Here is a 16,885-nt window from a genome sequence, read left to right as displayed (position 1 = left end):
CTGGTGCGTGTTTGTATTTGCATCAATTTCGCTTTCACCCCCCTACGAGTAAAATACATAAACGAGCAATGCCGCAGTTCTACACGGGCGCTATCTGATGGTCAAAAAGAGGAAGTGCAGCATCCGGGGTTGGGGAAGTTATACTGACATCTAGTGTTGCTAGTAGGATTTACATAAAATGAGGAACATGACGTCATCCCTCCCAAAAATTGCATTTTTGTCATTTATTTCTCACATGGGCAAAAGTATTGATACACCTGCAATATTGCCTAATCTACCAGAGTTTGAATCATATCAGGGTCACCAAAAATAAAATTTAAATGGTAAAAGATTACAGGAATGTTTAAAAATTCCCATTCTAGACTTAGACTTAGACTTAGACTTAGACTTAGACTTAGACTTCCTTTTGATTGTCATTCAAATTTAAACTTTACAGCACAGATAAGAACGAAATTTTGTTACACAAGCTGATGGTAGTGCAGGATAAAAAAGCAATAAGGTGCATATATAAATAAATAAATATATATAAATATATATATAAAATAAATAAATATATATAAATAAATAAATAGATTACTGTACAGATAAATATATTGCACTTTTCCACATGCGTCCACGTTTATGGATGTATGTTATATTGTCTTTTTTATTCCAGCGAGTTAATCCATTTTGGGGGGAGTTGAGGGGATAATTTAATTTAGTTATGATGTGTTCAAGAGTCTTACGGCCTGAGGGAAGAAGCTGTTACAGAACCTGGAGGTTCTGCTTTGGAGGCTGCGGAACCTCTTTCTAGAGTCCAACAGTGAAAACAGTCCTTGGTGGGGGTGGGAGGAGTCTTTGCAGATTTTCTGAGCCCTGGTCAGGCAGCGGCTTTTTGCGATCTTCTGGATAGGAGGAAGAGGGGTCCTGATGATCTTTTCCGCCGTCCTCACCACTCTCTGGAGAGACTTCCAGTCTGAGGCACTGCAGGCTCCAGTCCAGACAGAGATGCTGTTGGTCAGTAGGCTCTCTATAGTGCCTCTGTAGAATGTGGTGAGAATGGAGGGAGGGAGCTGTGCTCTTTTCATCCGACGCAAAAAGTGCATGCGCTGCTGAGCTCTTTTTACAAGAGCTCCGGTGTGTAGGGACCAGTGTTGGGACTAACGCGTTACTGTAACGCCGTTAATTTCGGCGGTAACTAGTAATCTAACGCGTTATTTTTTATATTCAGTAACTCAGTTACCGTTACTACATGATGCGTTACTGCGTTATTTTACGTTACTTTTGATGTAGTATCGGCTAGAAACAGAAGCGCTGCGGTGTCGTTCTTCTGAATCTTCCTCTGTCACAAGCCGGAGAGAAGAAAAGAGGCACGCTCTGGGTGTGTGTGTGTGGGGAGGGGAGGGGAGGCACACACGTGATACGCGGTTTGATATAGGAAACAAAAAAAAAAAGTTGTTGTCACGTTCAGTCCACACACAGCGTGGTCATAGCGAGCGCAGTAACGGAGGAGCTTGAACGCCCCGCGCCATTGAATCGGTGTGTTTATAGGTGCAGACTCGGTTGTGCAAAACGAGGGTTTTAAACACATGCTGAACGTGCTTGAGCCACGTTACGACATCCCGTCGCGCACCCACTTCAGCGATAAGATTGTGCCAGATCTTTATGAGCAGGAGAAGAAAAAAGTTGTGAATGAACTATCCCGAGCATCATCTGTTGCGCTCATGACAGACGGCTGGATGTCCAGGGGAACTATAAGCGCTCACTTCATCACAGCAGATTGGGAGATGAGAAGACACGCCCCCTCTACGAGAGTCACCTTGCGCAGGTACTGACACAAGCAGTGGAGGAATGGAAGATAAAGATATCCCAGTCACACGTGATAATGCCAAAAATCAAATAATTACAGTGAATGAGGCAGGACTGGGACCACAGATGGGTGCTTTGCACATGTAGTGAATTTGGCATCACAGAAGGGAATCTCAGTCAATAGGATGGAGTGCCTCCTTGGGAGGATCAGGAAGGAGGTTTCCTACTTCCACCCAAACACAACAGCTGCTCATGTGCTTAAGACAAAGCAAGAAATGCTAAAGCTGCCTAATCATAAGCTCATACATGATGTCCCAACGAGGTGGAACTCCACTTATGGTATGTTGGAGCAGCAGGCAGCTATATACACTGCATTGACCCACAACACACTGAAGACAAATGTCACCCTGTCTGATGATGATGTGAGAGTGGCAGATGAGGTCCTCCAGGTGCTTAAACCCCTCAAAAGTGTTACATCTCTACTGAGCACTAAAACTTCACCATCTGTGTCAATGATCCTGCCACTGAAAACAAGGATTCTACAATCCATGGCTCCAAGTGTGGAAGACAGCAGCATCACTCCAGATGTCAGGCTTAATGTGCCTTCTTATGTTGCACTTTAACTTGTTTTTTTTATTAATGGTCATTGGTCCAAGTTTAAAGAAAGGAGGAATGCCTTTTTATGTTGCACTGTTTTTCATTAATTATGTTAAAAGGGAAATAAAAATGCATGTCAAGTTGATCAACAGATTGTATTATTCTCCAGTGCAATAACAGTACTGAAATGAAGTCTAAAAGGGCATTAATGGGAGCTTTAAAAAAAAAGAAGAAAAAAAGAAGTAACTAAATAGTTACTTTTCACAGTAACGCATTACTTTTTGGTGTAAGTAACTGAGTTAGTAACTGAGTTACTTTTGAAATAAAGTAACTAGTAACTGTAACTAGTTACTGGTTTTCAGTAACCAACCCAACACTGGTAGGGACCAGGTTATATTGTCAGTTATCTGCACCCCCAGGAACTTGGTGCTGCTTACTATCTCCATCTTCATTCTAGGCTCATAACTTGAGAGGCTTTGGATATTTGTCTTTGCCGAGAGCTCAGACCACGCGTAAACGTTTTGGTGTGTTTGTATGCGGAGTAAAACTAAACTAAACTGGACTTACAACACAAGCAATGCCAAACTATTAATCGATTTAAACAATTATACAAACCTCGGGTCTGGTTCAAATATAGAGATGAGGGTCTTTAATTTGACCTGCTGTTGTACTCAGTCTCAAAGTGTTAACATGTGCTATGTTGTCTATTACCATTGTTGGTATTTTGTCTATTACCATTGTTGGTATGTTCATTCTTCCGACATTGTTGATACAAATTATTGTTACAGTGTAATAATTATTGTTACCTGTGGTAATGCCACTATGATACAACAGTTGTATAATCCTTAAACAAAGTAACAGTGAAACTCAATGTATTAATCACTGAATTGAGAATTGGGGGTGTGATTAAATAAATTATCTTCTTCCCACTCCCTTTCAGGCAAAACTGGACCATCATCATTACCTTTTGCATTATATTAATTTATATTATTATGTGTTGTAAACCTTGAACTTTTTTTTTTAATGCCATTGCCTGAAATAAATGAATAAATGAAAAAAAAAGAAAAATGAATGTGAGTGTGAATGTTGTCTGTCTATCTGTGTTGGCCCTGCGATGAGGTGGCGACTTGTCCAGGGTGTACCCCGCCCTCCGCCCATGTGCAGCTGGGATAGGCTCCAGCACCCCCCGCGACCCCAAAAGGGACAAGCGGTAGAAAATGGATGGATGGATGGACATTCTAGTTCATTGATGGGATAGTTTCACATTGATGCCATTTGTTTCTGAGAACTTCATTGATGTATTTATCTATTTCATTTGTTAGTGTTACAATCTGAGCACAGGAAGTAAACACAACATGCATTAGAAATTGCTATGAAATGGAAAAGGTGCGATATTGAAATAAGCTCTGCTTCTTCCTGCTACTTCTTTTCTGGCATGCTGTAATTAGGAACTGAAAAAAAATGTGCTGTAGCATATTCTAACTGTATGCATGTTTGAAATCATTTAAAACCAAAACCACAACCAGGTCAGGGCTCCCACATTCTTCCACATACCAAAGTTGTCCACCTCTGTCTACATACTTGCCAACTCTCCCGGATTTTCCGGGAGACTCCCGAAATTCAGCGCCTCTCCCAAAAACCTCCCGGGACAAATTATCTCCCGAAATTCAGGCGGACTCAGGTCCATGCGGACCTGAGTCCGCTTTCCCACAATATAAACGGCGTGCCTGCCCAATCACGTTATAACTGTAGAATGATGGAGGGCGAGTTCTTGGTTTCTTATGTGGGTTTATTGTTAGGCAGTTTCATTAACGTCCTCCCACCGCGGTAACAACACACAACAACAGCAGTCACGTTTTCGTCTACCGTAAAGCAGTTCGTCTGCCGTAAACAGCAATGTTGTGACACTCTTAAACAGGACAATACTGCCATCTAGTGCATTTGATGAAAGCACTTTTGTGCGTGCCACACAGCAATGCATCATCAGAGAGGGTGTTCAGCATGGTTAGAAAAATAGTGACAGAGAATAGAACAAGGATGGACAATTCAACCCTTAACTCAACAAGTATATGTGTAAATAAATGAACACTGAAATTCAAGTAATTATTTTATTTATATATATATATATATATATATATATATATATATATATATATATATATATATATATGAAATACTTGACTTGGTGAATTCTCGCTGTAAATATACTCCTCCCCTCTTAGCCACGCCCCCAACCACGCCCCCCACCTCCCGAAATCGGAGGTCTCAAGGTTGGCAAGTATGTCTGTCTAACACTGATAGGGTCTCTCTTTCCCCCAATTTACAGAGAGTGTAGTGTGTTTTTTAAATGCAAAAGAGTAAATGCCCTAAGCCGTGCAGTTCTGCTGACTTTGCAACTATCTAGGACAACATTGATAGCTGTGAAGGCACACAGATGGAGCCAAAGAAAATGTGCACAATCTTAAGGTTAGTTTTGTATTAAATGCTTAGAGGGACAAAAATAACAGAGCTCTATAAATTCCAATACCAGTAAATAACCATTTCAGTGAGGCCAACCAGACCGTCCGTTTCTCTCCTGGTGATGGGAGTGACATCTATATGCAAAATGTAAAACTCAGCACAGCGCTGCTTTAATTAGCTGCTGGTGTCTTTGAGCAGCTGCAAGGCTGCTGCTGCGTGTGTCCTCCGAGACTACTTTGGCAAGGGAGGTGTTCAGGAAATGTCCTTGGAAAGATGGATGAGCAGCGTGCACAGGATGTACTACATGAGGATACACTGAGTTTAGCATTAAGGGCTTCTGTCCTTGATGTTTTAAAACAGCTTAAACTAACACTGGCTAATAAAGATTTATTCATCCATACATCCATTTATCCATTTTCTACCGCTTGTCGCTTCCGGGGTCGCGGGGTGTGATTTAGTGCAAAATGTTCCCAAAATATGCACACATAAAACAGGGATTAAAGAAGGGGCACGCTTGTGTTCACTCTTCACCTATTTGTTAATTAGCGTCATGAGAATGCTCATTTCGTTTAGTTTTGCTGAGTCACTATCTGCACCAACAAAAATGCTGAATAGAGTTGAAGTGTACACATGACAGCATTACTATTTCTCAAAATAAGTGACCATGTATTTGTTTTTCAAGGATCAACATTTTGCAAAGGTCAAAGGCGAGATAAAAACAATGTACATAAAAAGCAAGTTCGTATAAATTACTGCATTCAATCTAATTGTTAATTATCTCATATTGCCCAGCATACAATATGGCATCTGGGGATTGCCATGGTAGGCTGTGATGTGTATCAATACGCATATCAACCCTCAAGTCGGCTCAAATATCAGCTTTTTAAATATAATGTAGTGACAAAGCTTTAATGTATGATGGAACAATGTCTGACACCGTCATGAGCCAGTAACATACAACAGCACAAGTGGATCATAAAGAAACTAATAATCCCTCCTTTATTGCTGCTAATTGGAAAATGAATTTCCGCAAAGTAGGAATTAATCATTATATAACTGAAATATTTTCATAGCTCGAGCATAAAAAACCTGATAAGAGATAAGATCTGTTGAGAGCCCTCTAAATGTGAAATAACACACTTTGGTCACCTTTACACTATTTTAATTCAATATCGTAATGCTGCCGAAGGCTGAGCCAATCAGTGGCCACGATACTGAACAGTGCGCTCGAATTGGTTTAGTTTCATCTAGTGGCCAGTACTACTGTGTTATTGATATTTTTAGTTCATTTACAAATGTTTATGCTTGAACATCCTTAATTCAGGGCAAAAAATAAATATATATACATAAAACATATAAGCTACTTTTTTTAATGTGCCATGTGGTGAATCCGCAATATGACTCTGGACCGGTGATTCTCAAGCTGTTTTATATGTACCGTGTGTGGTGCACGGGCTCTATCTAGTGGTACGCCAAGGAATCACTTGATCAAAGTACTAGGTTTTATTTTCCTATATTCAAACACGTTGTTACTGTTCAAACTGTGTGCAATGTTACAGTGGCCAAACATATTAAATATACTTGTTAAATAAAACATCTGTTTTGTTTTTAATAAATACTTAGGCCTACTATGCTCCTGTATTTTAATGTTGGTCATTGTAGGGGTACTTGGAGAGCCAAGTGTTTTCTGAGGTGGTACTTGATGAAAAAAGTTGCACTGCTCTTGACTGTAAAATATATATATATATATATATATATATATATATATATATATATATATATATATATATATATATATATATATATATATATATATATATATATATATATATATATAATATATATATATATATATATATATATATATATATATATATGTACATATATTAGAGATGTAATATCAGCCGATAAATGCTTTAAAATGCAATATCGGAAATTATCGGTATCTGTTTTTTTATTATCGGTATCGGTGTTTTTTAAATTTTTTATTAAATCAACATAAAAAACACAAGATACACTTACAATTAGTGCACCAACCCAAAAAACCTCCCTCCCCCATTTACACTCATTCACTCTAAAGGGTTGTTTCTTTCTGTTATTAACATTCTGGTTCCTACATTATATATCAATATATATCAATACAGTCTGCAAGGGATATAGTCCGTAAGCACACATGATTGTGCGTGCTGCTGGTCCACTAATAGTACTAACCTTTAACAGTTAATTTTACTCATTTTCATTCATTACTAGTTTCTATTTAACTGTTTTTGTATTGTTTTACTTTCTTTTTTATTCAAGAAAATGTTTTTAATTTATTTATCTTATTTTGTTTTATTATTTTTTTAAAAAGGACCTTATCTTCACCATACCTGGTTGTCCAAATTAGGCATAATAATGTGTTAATTCCACGACTGTATAAATCTGTATCGGTTGATATCGGTAATTAAGAGTTGGACAATATCGGAATATTGAATATCGGCAAAAAAGCCATTATCGGACATCCCTAATATATATATATATATTTTTTATATATATATATATATATATATATATATATATATATATATATATATATATATATATATATATATATAGTATATTTACAGTCATTCTGATAGAATATATTGCATAGTGGTAACTCCAGCTCCAGCCAAAGGATGTACTGTATGTAAACAACAGGGAAAAGATCCCTTCATATACCGTACGTGTTTGCAGTGTGATGATTAATATGATACAGTGATGAAATGTACCATTGCACTGACTAGAGTTTGGCAACATTAAATGAGAACACACAATATATCCAATGAGATGTGTCAGCTGATCAAAGTGTCCCCCAGTGATGGAGGGGGGAAACATCGATATAAATAATATGTCATTTTGATAAATGTCCCTGAAGTTGAATGGAGCAGCCTTTTCTCCCTCTCCCTCACTGTCCCCCTCCCTCACTCGCTCCTGTGTTCCTTCTCAGAGCCGACCTCTACTGTAACGAACCCCTGGCATCACTGCAGAGCACTGAGGAGAGCAATAAAACTGCATCAGACAAGGTGAGGATGATTCATACGCGATTGCTTGCAGAATTTCACCTGAGGTAAATATTGACTTTTGGAAAAGCATGCACAGTAAATCTGTTTTGTTTTACTTTTTAATGCAACTGATGAATCACATATTTCTAATGCTCTGAGGCTTCAAGCAAACATCCTCCTATATAAAACTGCAATAGGACAGATTTGGGAATAGATGATTTCTGTGCCGAGGTGATGAATCATAAGTTGGCAAATAGTCAAAATTTGTAGGTGTGGTTATGAGAACTTTCTAGCTCTTCGCTGCACAGCATGAAGAGTCAGGCTGCTGTGTACTGTACTGTACTGTATTGTACTGTTCTCATTTTGTAGTATTGAAGTCTAACCTTGCTACTAAAAATCCAATATTGATATCAGTCTTTTTTTCCCCAGGACAGTTAGGACAATGTTTTTCCTTGCCACAATTTGTCTTCTCGGTAAGGTCCATTCACAAAATGACATTTTGGTAACACTTTAGTATGGGAAACACATGTTTACCATTAATTACTTGTTTATTAACATGCAAATTAGTAACATAACGGCTCTTAATTAGTCATTATTAAGTACTTATTAATGCTTTATTCTGCATAGCCTTATTATACAACTAGTAAGCCATTAACTAAGAGTCTTCACCCAATAACCTCAGAATTATTGCTTATTAGTAACCCTAACCCTAACCCTTATATGTCCCCCTATAGCATGGGTGTCAAACTCTGGCCCGCGGGCTAAATTTGGCCCGCCGTGTAATTTCACTTGGCCCTTGAGGCGATATCAAATTAACACTAAAGCTGGCCCGCCGATTATGTATTGCGGCCGTGCCACGGTAACACCGCATTCACCGCTAATTCTAATACTTGCCAACCCTCTCGGGAGTCTTCCAAACTTCAGCGCCCCTCCCAAAAATCGTCACGTCTGCTTTTCAGCCAGTGTAACGAGTGCTGGCCCAGTCACATAACATGTGCGGCTTCTGTACGCACACACAATTGAATGCAAGGCATGCTTCATAAACAGCAATACAGGTTACACTGAGGGTAGCCGAATAAAAAACTTTAACACTGTTAGAAATATACGCCACACTGTGAATCCACACCAAACAAGAATGACAAACACATTTCGGGAGAACATCCGCACCGTAGCACAACATAAACACATCAGAACAAATACCCAGAACCCTTTGCAGCACTAACTCTTCCGGTTTTGATATTTTTTAATTATTATTATTATTATTTGAAACTCGATTTTGCATGTCACTATAAAGTTATATAAGCCTTGCTTGTTCAATATTCAATGCAAAACTTGTCCCTATTAAAAGGTTAATTTGTTCAACCTTGGCCCGCGGCTTTGTTCAGTTTTAAATTTTGGCCCACTCTGTATTTGAGTTTGACACCCCTGCCCTATAGTGTCCAAATAACTCTAAATTAAGTCTTTGTTACGTTAATAAGCATCTAATTAATGGTGAATATGTTCCCCATACTAAAGTGTTACCGACATTTTTAGTCATTTTTTAATCACAACACTAATTGTGTGGGTTTCTGCATGCAGGCTTGGCATCAGCTCAGAAGGTGATTCAGTTGTCCTACTGCTCAATAGATGAGCACCACGTCCGGCTAGATTGCAAATATTCTCTCCCCGCTGAGTCACCGGAAGCCTTTTGCAAGTATACGCAAGGTGAACGACTCCTGGACACCACCAACCCCGAGGAGGAGCAGCACGCCCCCTTCAAGAATCGCGCCAAAGCTCGCCTTTTCCCGGGCAACATCTGCCGCCTGCTGTTTAAGAACCTGCCGAATGGCAAGTCCAACTTCACGTGCAACATCAAGCAGGGTGACTCGGCTACGGCATCCAAAACTTCAGTCGTGGAGAAAAGTAAGTTGGCGTTTACACCCCAACGGTTTGGGTTCCTATGAGTGACATCTCCTTTCTCATTTCAGAGCTCCTCCTTCCGTGTTCTGCACAGAGTGTCCTGTTACAAAGCTGCAGTGGCCTGATGTTGGCTTTGATGACATTTCCGGTGCTGCTTGCATTTCAACGGCTGTGAAGCGCCCGAGCACCTGGTGGCGGCCACCAGACTCCCACGGCTGTGTGCTGACACAAAGTATATCTAGTGAACACATGCTACTGCATTTACTGTAGCACTAGCTGAGGAATATACCTTATATCTACATAGGAAATGTGATATGTAGTGATTCTGTTTCACAAAATTTAGCTCAGGTTTGAACTCCAAATGCCAAATACAGTAGATGAAGGTTGACCTCATCATAACCTGCGCAAGAATGCATGACACACGAGGTATAGTTCAATCAAATACATTTATGAATTACAATCTGCAGTAATGTAAGGGATGTTTACATGCTCCTGTAGCTGACAGTAGAGCTGGTGTGTATATCTAAAGCACAACGACGCACGCACGCAAGCAATGCATGAGACCTGCCATGTTTGGACTTACTGTAAGGTGAAGGCCATCTTCACTGGCAAAGAAAAAGCAAACTACGACTGGGATGAGGGATGAGAAGCACACTTTTGTTGTCTTAGTAATATGGGCTGTTGGATAATATGAGTGTTAGACATTAGTCAAAAGTACAATGTGCTTTTGTGTCCACTGATGTGAGATTAAACATTATATTGTAACCTTTCTTTTTCCCCGGTCCTTGTGAATGTTGCAAAATTATCTTCACTGTGTTCCATTTCCAGTCCCTTCAGGATTTCACAGGCTTTTTTTTTATGATTGTAGATTCTTGGCAGTTTTTTCAGGAACTTGCAGCAAAAGTAGCAATTGTTTGAGGCTTTTTTCCAGCTTTAACAAATACCGACTTTGAGCTAATACTATTGACACTCAGCATCGAGGGTTGGAATTGGGGATTAAATCACCAAAAATGTTTCCCGGGTGCGGCCACCGCTGCTGCTCACTGCTCCGCTCACCTCCCAGAGGGTGATCAAGGGTGATGGGTCAGATGCGGAGAATAATTTCGCCACACCTAGTGTGTGTGTGACAATCTTAACTTTTTAACTTATGTGTTTGCCGCGCTTCATCTGCAGTTATTCGACATGTAGAAATGCTCTGTTGTGCAGCATTGGGGTGGCTGCACCCACGAGAATTGTGGAAATATTTTACATTACTTTCCCCTCAACCTGGAGAGAAGACAAGTATGGGAAGTGAAGGTTCCCCATCAACGCCGGAGAGCCACCGATTCCAGTGTATTGTGCGAGGAAAACACACAATACAATGTCTACGTTTTGATCAGGAGAGAACACACAAAAGCTAATATGAATAATAACAGAAGAAATTATTCCATTAAAGAGATGGTTTGACAATAGTATTTGAATCTCGATAAAAGTTAAAAAAAAATGCAATTAGGTAACAGTAGAGAGACAAGCACAAATACAAATAGACGTACACGGAAGGAGTAAAAGAAACCATATTTTGGGTGTAATAATAGATGAGAAAATGAACTGAAACACTCTTAAAAAATATACAATAGTAATACGTCAATATTGAATAAAGCAAAATATGTTGTGGATCAAAAATTACTCCATATTCTCTACTGCTCGCCAGTGTTACCATATCTGAGGTTTTGTGCAGAAATATGGAAAAATAAGTACAAACGTACACTTATTCACTTAGCACATTACAAAACAGAAAGATCAGTTAGAATAACACATAAAGGGTGATACTGTATATGCAGTGATTACAAATACATTGGAGGCGGCCACCACAGTTGACATACTTCACACAAAAGTCACACTTTTTCTGTTATTGGTGGTCCAAGGTTAATGAAGATTTGGCAAAATGAGGGTAATAAGTTATTTTTTTGGTGTGTTAGAGAAGTGTTTTTCACCCTTTTTTGAGCCAAGGGACATTTTTTGCGTTGAAAAAATCCAGAGGCACACCAACAACAGAAGTCATTAAAAAACAAAACTCAGTAGACAGTAAAAAGTCGTTGTCGTAATTGTTGGATATGACTTTAAAGCATAACCAACCATGCATCACTATAGCTCTTGTCTCAAAGTAGGTGTACTGTCACGACCTGTCACATCACTCCCTGACTTATTTTGAGTTTTTTGCTGTTTTCCCGTGTGTAGTGTTTTAGTTCTTTTCTTGCGCTCCTATTTTGGTGGCTTTTTCTCTTTTTTTGGTATTTTCCTGTTGCAGTTTCATGTCTTCCTTTGAGCGACATTTCCTGCATCTGCTTTGTTTTAGCAATCAAGAATATTTCAGTAGTTGTTATCCTTCTTTGTAGGGACATTGTTGATTGTCATGTCATGTTCGGATGTACATTGTGGACGCCGTCTTTGCTCCACTGTAAGTCTTTGCTGTCGTCCAGCATTCCGTTTTTGTTTACTTTGTAGCCAGTTCAGTTTTAGTTTGGTTCTGCATAGCCTTCCCTAAGTTTCAATGTCTTTTATTAGGGGCACTCACCATTTGTTTATTTTTGGTTTAAGCATTAGACACTTTTTTACCTGCACGCTGCCTCCCGATGCTTCCGACATCTACAAAGCAATTAGCTAGTATTACACGGTTACTCTGCTGAGCTCCAGACAGCACAGACACTCAACAAGAACACATAATTTGCAGACTATAATTACTGGTTTGCAAAAAATATTTTTAACTCAAATCAGTGAAATTAGATAATCTCCCACGGCACACCAAACTGTATCTCACGGCACACTAGTGTGCCACGGCACAGTGGTTGAAAAACACTGTGTTAGAGTGCCTGGTCTTGAAACCCTGCAGGAAATGTAGCAGCAGAGTGCATCAAATACGGCCGCAAAATGATACTTTCACGAAACAAAAGCCTGTTTTATTGTAAGTTTATGAGCTGCCGTATGTTTAGAACTATTTATAGACAAATTATTTTGGTTTATTTCGTCAGAAAATCTAATTTCAAAATGACAGCAATTGCATGCATCTGGGCACGACTGTACCCGTCTTTGGTAACAGTCATGGCACCTGTTGTTTCGTTGGCCATACTCTCTTTATACACGACTCTGATACTCAGAGTTCATTGTCAAATTGCAGTACTGTTTCCATTCATTACAAATAATAATTGCAGGACACGCAGTGTGAGTAAGACCCCGCGATCCGTGGAGGGCCCTGTTTTGTCTGAAAACTATTAGACACACAATATAACTCGTAGTACAGCACTAATAAAAAAAGCATACATCTAAGAAATGTAGAAACATATACAACACATCACATTCAGGGTTGTTTTATATTCTTGTCAAAACTTTTCTCCTAAATTGTGAGCAGAAACCCTATAGAGTAAGTAAGCCTACAGTATCTGGCTCACCTACACTGGCTTCCTGTGAACTTAAGATGCGACTTTAAAGTTTTACTACTTACGTATAAAATACTTAACAGTCTAGCTCCATCCTATTTTGCTGATTGTATTGTACGATATATCTCGCAAGAAATCTGCGTTCAAAGAACTCCGGCTTATAAGTGATTCCCAGAGCCCAAAAAAAGTCTGCGAGCTATAGAGCGTTTTCTATTCAGGCTCTAGTACTCTGGAATGCCCTCCCGGTAACAGTTAGAGATGCTACCTCAGTAGAAGCATTTAAGTCCCATCTTAAAAGCCTTTAAATAGACCCCCCTTTTAGACCAGTTGATCTGCCGTCTCTTTTCTGCTCTGCCCCCTCTCCTGCGTGGAGAGGTTATTAGGTGACCACAGATGGACGCGCTAGCTGTTCAAAGTCGGGACCCGGGATGGACCACTCATCTGTGCATCAGTTGAGGACGTCTCTGCGCTGCTGACTTGTCTCCACTCGAGATGATCACCTGCTGGCCCCACTATGGACTGGACCCTCACACTATTAACTAGATCCACTCGACGTCCATTGCACCGGTCGCTCAGGGGGAAAGGGGGGTGGGGGGTGGGGGGTCGACCGGTGCAAGGTTTCTCATTGTATCCCATTGGGTTGAGATTTTTCTTGCCCTGATGTGGGATCTGAGCCGAGGATGTCGTTGTGGCTTGTGCAGCCCTTTGAGACACTTGTGATTAAGGGCTATATAAATACACTTTGATTGATAGATTGATTGATATTACAATGGATGATAATTCTGACTAAAGTGATTTAAATTGTTTGCAGGAACTGATACAAAGAACAAGTTAATGGTCTGGATTATTTGTGTTAGTTGTAATTCAATTCTTTGTAATTGAACACAAAAATAGGCACATTTATCTGGGATTAAAAAAAAACTTTTCCACCAAAATTACATGTGTAAAAAATTCTGGCGATAAGTCCTTGGAAAAAAAGTGTCTCTTGACTGCAGAGCAACAGCTCTCATATAAGTATAGTTCCACTTCCACTGTAACTAAACAACATGACTGTAAAATTATAAGGGAATGAATAAAGCCAAACTACCTATTTCATGAAAAACAACAGCTATTAAAGTTTTTTCCATTTTCTTACACACAATTTTACTAACTGTGTGTCTTTTTTCAAAATATATACACACTTTTGCAAACATCACATTCATCCATCCATCCATTTTCTACCGCTTATTCCCTTTGGGGTCGCGGGGGGCGCTGGAGCCTATCTCAGCTACAATCGGGCGGAAGGCGGGGTACACCCTGGACAAGTCGCCACCTCATCGCAGGGCCAACACAGATAGACAGACAACATTCACACTCACATCCACACACTAGGGCCAATTTAGTGTTGCCAATCAATTTATCCCCAGGTGCATGTCTTTGGAGGTGGGAGGGAGCCGTAGTACCCGGAGGGAACCCACGCAGTCACGGGGAGAACATGCAAACTCCACACAGAAAGATCCCGAGCCCGGGATTGAACCCAAGACTACTCAGGACCTTCGTATTGTGAGGCAAATGCACTAACCCCTCTGCCACCGTGAAGCCCCCAACATTCAATTTTCTTAATTCCTAGATTATTTGCAAAATGACACACTTCGGTCAAAAGATATGCCCATTCATCAAAATAAAGCAAGCATTTCTAAAAATGCAGTGTTATTTTCATCTCACTCACACAGACTTCAAATGATAAGAAATTATTGGAGTGAGTTGCTCAGAACAGTGATAAATACAAAACACATTTGTAAAATACCCTATTTTACTATAAGAAATCACACGTTTGGGGCATTTTGCACAACCTTTTTAGCATATGTGATGAATGATTACTGTAACTTGACAAAATATATTGGCAAATCCATAGCAATCGTCATTGGTTACATCATACTTGCCAACCTTGAGACCTCCGATTTCGGGAGGTGGGGGGTGGGGGGCGGGGGGCGTGGTCGGGGTTGGGCGAGGGGCGTGGTTGGGGGCGTGGTTAAGATATATATATATATAAGAAATACTTGACTTTCAGTGAATTCTAGCTATATATATATTTTTTATTATATATATATATATATATATATAAATAAATAAAAGAAATACTTGAATTTCAGTGTTCATTTATTTACACATATACACACACATAACACTCATCACTCATCTACTCATTGTTGAGTTAAGGGTTGAATTGTCCATCCTTGTTCTATTCTCTGTCACTATTTCAGAACACACACATTATACAAATATACATTATAAAACCAATAAGAAAAAGGGAGCTCTAATTTGGGAGTCTGAATTAGGATCAGAAGTTCCTATATAAACATTGCGTACTCACGTCGTCATTTTGTATTGATTACTGCAGCTGTGCACTGGATTCATTCACAAATACAAACTACAACTCACAAACACTTTAGAGTTAGGCTCCACCATCAGAATGTGTACTTAAATTTATAAAGATCACATGGATATTATTCAGTGAGTTGATTCACCAAAACTAACCTGTTATACAGGAGGAAAAAGCACACAGGACGTTTCAATTGTTCACAGACTGGTCGCTCTCATCAGAATGACAAGACACTTGCGGTCTGCAGGTGATAGCATTCAATTGGGAAGAAACGCCCTACTGACCCCTACTGACTAATGTGAATACTGATAAATGTGTAATGACAGCTCCAAAAACGAATTCAAACCACAAAATAAAAAAAATAAATCAACACAAAAATGTGACACATTATGGGTGGGTCACATATGCATGTACAGTAGATGGCAGTATTGTCCTGTTTAAAAGTGTCACAACATTGCTGTTTACGGCAGACAAACTGCTTTACGGGGGACGAAAACTTGACTGCTGTTGTTGTGTGTTGTTACTGCGCTTGGAGGACGTTAATGAAACTGCCTAACAATAAACCCACATAAGAAACCAATAACTCGCCCTTGATTATTCTACAGTTATAACGTGATTGGGCAGGCATTGTGGGAAAGCAGACGTGAGAACAGGCTGTCAACACGTCACTCAGGTCCGCATGGAACTGGAGGGGGCGTGGCCTCCAGCTCCGCCTGAATTTCGGGAGATTTTCGGGAGAAAATTTGTCCCGGGAGGTTTTCGGGAGAGGCGCTGAATTTCGGGAGTCTCCCGGAAAATCCGGGAGGGTTGGCAAGTATGGGTTACATTGAAGTGGGCCTATACGTAAGGACCTAAAGAGAAAGTAAAAATATCCTGTAATCTTTTCAAGAACTGCTCAACAATGATGCTGCAAACTGCAAATATTTATTTTTACAACAGTCAGGCAAAGTAACATATCACAGTAGTCAATAATGATATGCAGTATAAATTACAGTTTTTTCCAATTGCTTATACACTAAATTTAAAATGTTCACACAGTTAACAAAGTCTACACACAGTAAACAAAACCACAGTGCAGATTAGCCTGATATTAGGCATAGACTCTGCTTCGCAGTTTTTGCGAAATATTACACACAATGCTTTACACACACCTTCCCATCTTGAACACATATAAGGATTGTGATACACACATCTTCACATCTTGCACACAGATAAGGATTGTGATACACCCATTTTCACACTTTACACACACACAAGGATGCTGTTGCCTAAGTGTGCACATGAAGCCTATACTATGTGCTGTAATATTTATTTAGCTCCAGATTTTTTTTCAAATCTTTTTA

General features: G+C 39.6%; 2 protein-coding genes across 3 annotated transcripts in view; one reads left to right on the top strand and one right to left on the bottom strand.

The window, feature by feature from the left end:
- The window catches only part of LOC133607548 (uncharacterized), a 16,646-nt gene extending 16,585 nt beyond the window's left edge, over window positions 1-61 (bottom strand). The window contains exon 1 of the mRNA XM_061962277.1: window positions 1-61. This exon is cut by the window's left edge and continues 196 nt beyond it. The gene's annotated coding sequence lies outside the window, so the exon portion shown is untranslated.
- The window catches only part of thy1 (Thy-1 cell surface antigen), a 26,627-nt gene extending 16,113 nt beyond the window's left edge, over window positions 1-10,514 (top strand). The window contains exons 2-5 of one of the 2 annotated variants that reach the window (XM_072913806.1): window positions 7,814-7,933; window positions 8,298-8,341; window positions 9,447-9,770; window positions 9,836-10,514. In XM_072913806.1, the coding sequence (XP_072769907.1) occupies window positions 7,896-7,933; window positions 8,298-8,341; window positions 9,447-9,770; window positions 9,836-9,942 (513 nt within the window). In that variant the 5' untranslated portion in view covers window positions 7,814-7,895 and the 3' untranslated portion in view covers window positions 9,943-10,514. Of the gene's footprint in view, window positions 1-7,813; window positions 7,934-8,297; window positions 8,342-9,446; window positions 9,771-9,835 lie in introns of those variants that run through there. The other variant, XM_072913807.1, reaches the window with a different exon arrangement.
- The last annotated feature ends 6,371 nt before the right edge of the window (window positions 10,515-16,885 follow it).

The sequence above is a fragment of the Nerophis lumbriciformis genome, linkage group LG09, assembly GCF_033978685.3.
Source record: "Nerophis lumbriciformis linkage group LG09, RoL_Nlum_v2.1, whole genome shotgun sequence".
NCBI classification, from domain to species: Eukaryota; Metazoa; Chordata; class Actinopteri; order Syngnathiformes; family Syngnathidae; genus Nerophis; species Nerophis lumbriciformis.
This window is presented reverse-complemented; position numbering and strand designations above follow the sequence as displayed.